We start from the raw sequence: 6,464 nt of genomic DNA, 5'->3' as shown, positions 1-6,464 counted from the left end.
AAAGGCGTGCGCCACCACGCCCGGCTTTGTTTTGTTTTTTTCTTCCACCCTTTCAACCCTAGATAAGAGAAAAAAAGAATAGAGAGGAAAGAAAAGAGATCACTGAGTCAAGTCAGGGGTGGGAAAGGGGGCGACCACATCCTGCCGATTACGGGCGGCAGGATATCTAATTTCTTCTTCCTGTTGTTCCTTTTTGTGCATGGCTACTTAGCAAGCCCTGACCAACCACAACCAACAACCCATCCCGCCTCTCGGGCCCTAGCATTTATAAGTCCCCTCTGATAAGTCCCCAGAATTCCAAACATCACACAATCGCAGAAACTATCTGCAGCTGGGAAAAACCACACCCCACCAGGGCAGGAGGCAAATCACCCCCACGCCCCACACCTGGGATTAAAACGAGAGCACATTCTTCTTGTTTCGTTTCGGTTTTCGAGACAGGGTCTCTCTGTATAGCCTTGGCTGTCCCGGACTCGCTTTTGTAGACCAGGCTGGCCTCGAACTCACAGAGATCCGCCTGCCTCTGTCTCCCGAGGGCTGGGATTAAAGGTGTGCGCCACCATGCCTGGCTGAGCATCAACTTTTTTTAGATTCTCTTCAAACCGAAGCCTGGTCAGCCGCGGGGCTGACACCAGATCACAGGGATACAGGGACTCCTCCTGCCCTTTGAACGTGGGTGATCCCTTAATAAATTTCAGGTACCTGTAATCCCAACACTCAGGAGTCCTGGAGCAGGTGGCCTCAGAGTTTCTGCTGTTGAGACGAAGCACCACGAACAAAAGCAACCGGGGGAGGAAAGGGTTAATTTGACTTACCCATCCAATGTCCTTGAAGGAAGTCAGGAGGAACTCAAACAGCATCTGATGCAGAGGCCATGGAGGGGTGCTGCTTACTGGCTTGCTCAGTCCGCTTTTTCTTTTTCTTTTTTCTTTTTTTTTTTTATAATTTTAGAGACTTTTTATTATTATGTATACAGTGCTCTGTCTGCATGTACACCTACAAGCCAGAAGAGGGCACCAGATCTCATTACAGGTGGTTTTGAGCCACCATGTGGTTGCTGGGAATCGAACTCAGGTCCTTTGGAGGAGCAGTCAGTGCTCTTACCCTCTGAGCCATCTCTCCAGCCCTCGCTTTCTTATAGAACCTGGGACCACCAGCCCAGGGACAGCGCCTCCCACCATGGTCTGGGCCCTCCTAGTGCTCCCACATCAATCACTAACAGAGAAAATACCCGACAGCCGGATCTCATGGAGGCATTTTCTCAATTGGGGTTCTCTCCTTTCAGACAATTCTAGCCTGTGTCAAGGTGATGTGAAATTACCCACGACACAGACAGATCTCTAAGTGGAAGCCACACACTGAGCCACATGCTGAGACTCTATCTCAGAAAGGGGGGGGGGGGAGTCAGCCATAGTGATGCATGCCTTGACCCAGCACCTGGGAAGCAGAGGCAGGCATATCTCTATAAATTGGAGACCAGCTTGGTCGATATAGCAAGTTCCAGGAGAGCTAAGACTCTGTCTCAAACAACAAAACAAGTTACACGCCTCTTTTACAGATAGAAGGTAATAAACAAATAACCCGAGACTTTCATTTCCATCTGTAAAGAAATGGGTGTGCAAGCCTTTAACTTTTTTTTTTTAATCTGTATGATTGTTTTGCCAGCATACATGTGTGTGTACCATATGCACGCGGTGCCCATGGAGGACAGAAGAGGGCGTCAGATCCCCTAGACCTAGAATTAGTGGGTGCTGGGAAAGGACCCTGATCCTCTGCAAGCGCAGCCAGTGCTCTTGATGTCGGCCGTCCCTCCAGCCCTGGGTGCAAGCCTTTTAGCTGGTATGAAATCACCGTCTTCCTGTTTTCTTTAGCTTCCCTCCTTTCCAGTCCCTGGAATTTTACCCTAGTGAAATAAGTTTTTCATTGTATTTCTTTCTTTCTTTCTTTCTTTTTTTTTTTTTTTTTTTTTTTTTTTTTTTTTTGGTTTTTCGAGACAGGGTTTCTCTGTGTAGCCTTGGCCATCCTGGACTCACTTTGTAGACCAGGCTGGCTTTGAACTCACAGCGATCCGCCTGCCTCTGCCTCCCGAGTGCTGGGATTAAAGGCGTGCGCCACCACGCCCGGCTCTTTCTTTCTTTTTTTAATGATTTATTTATTATGTATACAGTATCCTGCATGCACACCTGCACACCAGAAAAGGGCACCAAATCTCACTATAGATGGTTGTGAGCCACCATGTGGTTGCTGGGAATTGAACTCAGGACCTCTAGAAGAGCAGCCAAGTGCTCTTAGCCGCTGAGCCATCTCTCCAGCCCCCTTCATTGTATTTCTTTATCTCTAATATATTATACATATAAAGAATATATAGGGGCTGGAGAGCTGGCTCAACGGTTAAGAGCACTGGCTGCTCTTCCAGGGGACCGGTGGCAGTTTACAACCCTCTGTAACTCCAGTTCCAAGGGATCCAATACCCTCATACAGGGACACAAATTAAAACTAAGTAAAGGTTTTTGAGACAGGGTTTCTCTGTGTAGCCCTGGCTCCTGGACTCACTTTGTAGACCAGGCTGGCCTCGAACTCACAGCAACCTGTCTGCCTCCGCCTCCCGAGTGCTGGGATTAAAGGCGTGCGCCACCAGGCAGAGAACCTAAGGCCGACCCACACAGGCTCTGTGATTGCTGCTTCAGTCCCCGTGAGCCCTGCTTGGTGGATCTGTGGGCCGTGTTCTCCTGGCGTCCTCACTGCCTCTGGCTCCTACAACTCTGCCTTCCCCTCTTCTGCGGGGTTCCTCGAGCTCGAGTGGGAGGGACCCAGTGGAGGTCTCAGATTTGGGCTCTCGGCACCTCATGTTTGGCTGTCCGGTCTCAGCATCTGCTCCCATCAGCTCCCGGAGCAGCCTTCCTGATGGCGCTTTGGCACCAATCTATTCTCGTTGTGTTTCCCTCTTGTGTTTTCCCACTCCTGTGTGTATCTGAAGGTCTCGCGGATCTCGGACTGTCTTCAGACTTGTTGTGCGGCTGTGGAGAACTGGCTGCTCTTCCAGAAGTCCTGAGTTCAATTACCAGCGACCACGTGGAGGCTCACAGCCATCTGTAATGTGGTCTGGTGCCCTCTTCTGGCCCGCAGGAGTACATGCAGGCAGAGCACTTGGTATACAAGAGGCGGGGAAGGGTGGGGCATTAGTGGTTTTCGTTTAACCCCAGCACTTGGGAGGAAGAAGCAGGGGATGTCTGTGAGTTCGAGAGCAGCTTGCTCTGCAAAGCAAGTTCCAGGACAGCCAACTCTCCACAGAGAAACCCTGTCTCTAAAACAAAACAAACTGCCCATACACCCTAGGGGTTTACATGTACCACCTGTGGCAGACAAGCCAGAGCCACTCCAGAGCAGCCAGCTTTCTCTTTCTTCACAGGGATTCCGGAAAAGTGAGAACATGGGCCTGCATACCCTGACGATGTAAAATTACATACCCAGCCCTCCTCCCTGCACAGGAACAAGACAGGAAGACGCATCACTCCTAGATCTCCACAAGCTAAGGGCTGAGAGGAGCGGACCTGAATATTTAAAAACCTAAGCCATGGTAAAGAAGCGACCTAGATTCAGAAGAAAAAACGTAGCTTTTATTTTTCCACTGGAAGCACCGTCCTGGTCAAACGGTCAGTTCCCAGCTAAGGCCACCAGGTGGCAGCACGGAGCACAGCGCTCAGGTCCTTGGGAAGAGGATATGCAACTGGTGGGTTGAGTGAGGTAGGAACGAGCTTGCTTTCTGCTAAGCAAAGCAGAGGGACAACGTGGGGGGCTTGAACATGGACCTTGAGGTGGAGGGGGTGCTGCAGAACACCTGAGTACCATCCAATCAGAGGTTGAGGAAGGGAACTAGGAAAGTAGGAAAAACTGAGATTAAGGGGGCAGCAGGATAAATCCCTGGGCTTGGGTGTGCTCTGTGGAGGCTCAAGTTCTGGGGCCCCCCTCTATCTGTATTCCTCCTGGGGTGGGTCAAGGTCTGGTTCCTCTTGAGGTTCATGGTACATCTCAGGGGCAGGTGGCCAGGGGTTTTCTGGCAGTTGGGTCCCTGCCGGCCAGGGGTCATCAGGCAGAGGGGGGTGAGGGGGATTCGTGCTAGGGGGCTCTGGGGGCCAGGCACCAGCATTAGGCAGATCTCTCCAGGGGCGGTTGGAGCCTGGAGGTGGAGGGTCGTCAAACAGAGGCGGTACCCCTGGCCAAGGGTCGCCAGGGATTGGCGGGCCCAGAGGCAGTGCTGTGGACTCCTCTTCTTCTTGGGCGTCTGTGGGTCTGGGAGAGGGGTCCCCACTGCCTGAGATGCCTGTAGCGGAGGAGGAAGGAGAAAGGTTAGAGACACTGTCACGGAAGGACCACTCCCCACCCAGCTTCAGACCCAAAGGCTGAGCCTCACTCCGGCCAGCCCAGCCTGAGCTGCCGCCAAGACAGACCTCAAAGTGACCCCAGAGTGCTCTATGTACGTTTCCACACGGGAGCCATGTCACCCGCTCCCACACGTGATGAAACCTCCTGACGACCTAACCCAGCCTTGGTTGGGGTACCTCACTGAGACTGTCCCAGGCTGGCGTGCGCCTGGAGTGGCCTTGGCCCCACTTGTCACTCAGGCCCCATCTCGGTGACCCCAGTTCCAGTGGCTCCACGCACCCAAGCTCCCACATCCGTCCATTTGACCCAGCAGCAGATTCAGAATTGAGGAGCCCTCCCCCGTCCCCACCGCCTCTTGCGTTCCCTGGGCTCCCCACTAAGGACACCCAGGATCCCTTCCACTCTGCACCCTAAGGGTGAGTCACCCCCGCCGTGCTCGTCCTGCTCACCTCCAGCGCATAGGCAGAGGACCAGGAACCCCAGCAGCTTCCAGTTCAGCATCATGGCTGTTCACTGGCCCCCAGGCGGGATGCTATGAGTCTAGGTGCCTGGAACCCAACAGGCTTTATAGCAGAGGAGGGAGAGGTGGTGGCCAGACGGTGGGGAGGGGCCGGGCGGGGAGGGCCCGCCGCCCAGTGCCGTGAGGAGTTCCCCATCGGAGCTTAACTGGTCAAACCCGTTTATTTAAAAAAAAAAAAAAAAATCTTCCAGTTACATCTCTTTTCTTCCTAAGGTCCCCCAGCCCTGGTCCCATCAGACAGGTCCCTGTATCAGTGACCTAGACCCCAGGAGGCCCCACCCTTGTTTCACACTTCCTCCATCCACACCCTGTGGCAACCACCATCTTTATAATCACAGGGAAGGCCCTTTCATCCGCGATTGTTACTGGAAGCCACAAAATAGGGGCGAACCCCGCGTGGGGAAGCTTGGTAATTACAGGTGGAGGCAGGACGCCTGGGTCAGCCAGCACCCCCTGCGCTAACATCCCAGCCTCAGGTCCCCCCTCCCCCTACTTCCCTCTGGACCTCGCAGGCTGGTCTCTTCAGCCACTGGGCCCTCCCAGGCAGTGACCTCTAAGGGATTCCACGGGGAGCCACCTGGGTGACAAGAAGCCAGGATATCCTGGTTCCTGACCCCATGCAGAGATCATTGCATCAACCCCGAAGGATCAGGAAGAGGCTCCCATGATGTAAACTGGTTTCTTCCTTCCTCAGGGCTGCCCTGAGTACCAGGGCCTGCAATCCCCACCCCCACCCCAAGAGATTCCTTAAGGTTTTGTTTTTGAGACAGGGTTTCTCTGTGTAGCCTTGGCTGTCCTGAACTCACTTTGTAGACCAGGCTGGCTTCAAACTCACAGAGATCCGCCTGCCTCTGCCTCCCAAGTGCTGGGATTAAAGGCGTGCGCCACCACTACCAGGTTCAACAGATTCCTTAAGTTTTGTTTATCTGAACTCCGTACAACTCCACTGCCCCCACACACTGTTCCCTGCCTGATCAGTCTGGGATACTTACTGCCTGTGGCTGCGCTGGGAAACTTCATCTCCGCTTGCAAGCCCTGTTCCCAGAGAGTCCGCCTGGGCCCCATCTTAACCGTGGACCATCCCATGCAGGCTCCCATTTAACCCACTGTTAGCCCTCCTCCCTCCTCACACCCAAAGTGGTTTGTTTTTCTATGTGAGTGGGTATTTTGCCTGCATGATTATCTGCACACTACATGCAAGCAAGCACAGGTCAGAAGGCACCAGAACTGGAGTTAGGGTCAGTTGTGAGCAGCCATGTCCTCTGCAAGAGCAGCCGGTGATCTTGGCCTCAGAGACAGGTCTCCAGCTCGCCCCAAGCCCCTCTCTCTGCCTAGCGTCCCCTGTCCTGTGTTTCCCTCCCTGCAGGCAGGCCGGCACAGGGCCCTGGGCATCTTCTTTGAGACTCGTCTTTGGTGTTGAATGTTTAGTAGCTTGCTCCAGGCACTTACCATCACCAAGGAAAATAACCCGAAAACAAAAAGTGAAGATAAAAAAATGTGGTCTGGGCAGGCGGTGGCACATGGCGGTGGTGGTGGTAGTGGGTGTGGAGGCCAGCCTGGT

General features: G+C 53.4%; 1 protein-coding gene across 1 annotated transcript; it reads right to left on the bottom strand.

The window, feature by feature from the left end:
- Positions 1-3,804: 3,804 nt before the first annotated feature.
- On the bottom strand, positions 3,805-4,924 carry Psors1c2 (psoriasis susceptibility 1 candidate 2). Its single transcript, XM_051153595.1, has 2 exons — positions 4,833-4,924; positions 3,805-4,321 (listed from the first exon to the last, which is right to left on the bottom strand). Exons 1-2 carry the CDS (start codon positions 4,885-4,887, stop codon positions 3,969-3,971), a joined length of 408 nt encoding a protein of 135 aa, XP_051009552.1. The 5' UTR covers positions 4,888-4,924; the 3' UTR covers positions 3,805-3,968.
- Positions 4,925-6,464: the final 1,540 nt, after the last annotated feature.

The sequence above is a fragment of the Acomys russatus genome, chromosome 11, assembly GCF_903995435.1.
Source record: "Acomys russatus chromosome 11, mAcoRus1.1, whole genome shotgun sequence".
Classification (NCBI taxonomy): domain Eukaryota; kingdom Metazoa; phylum Chordata; class Mammalia; order Rodentia; family Muridae; genus Acomys; species Acomys russatus.
The sequence above is the reverse complement of the archived record's forward strand: the minus strand, read 5'-3'. Positions and strand labels throughout refer to the sequence as shown.

What these genes read in the sequence shown, in the direction of transcription:
- Psors1c2 (XM_051153595.1), bottom strand. Translation starts at nt 4,887, where the DNA reads ATGATGCTGAACTGGAAGCTGCTGGGGTTCCTGGTCCTCTGCCTATGC. An exon ending in CCTCTGCCTATGCGCTGGAG is followed by an intron (nt 4,322 to 4,832) that starts GTGAGCAGGACG and finishes CCTCCGCTACAG; the next exon opens with GCATCTCAGGCAGTGGGGAC.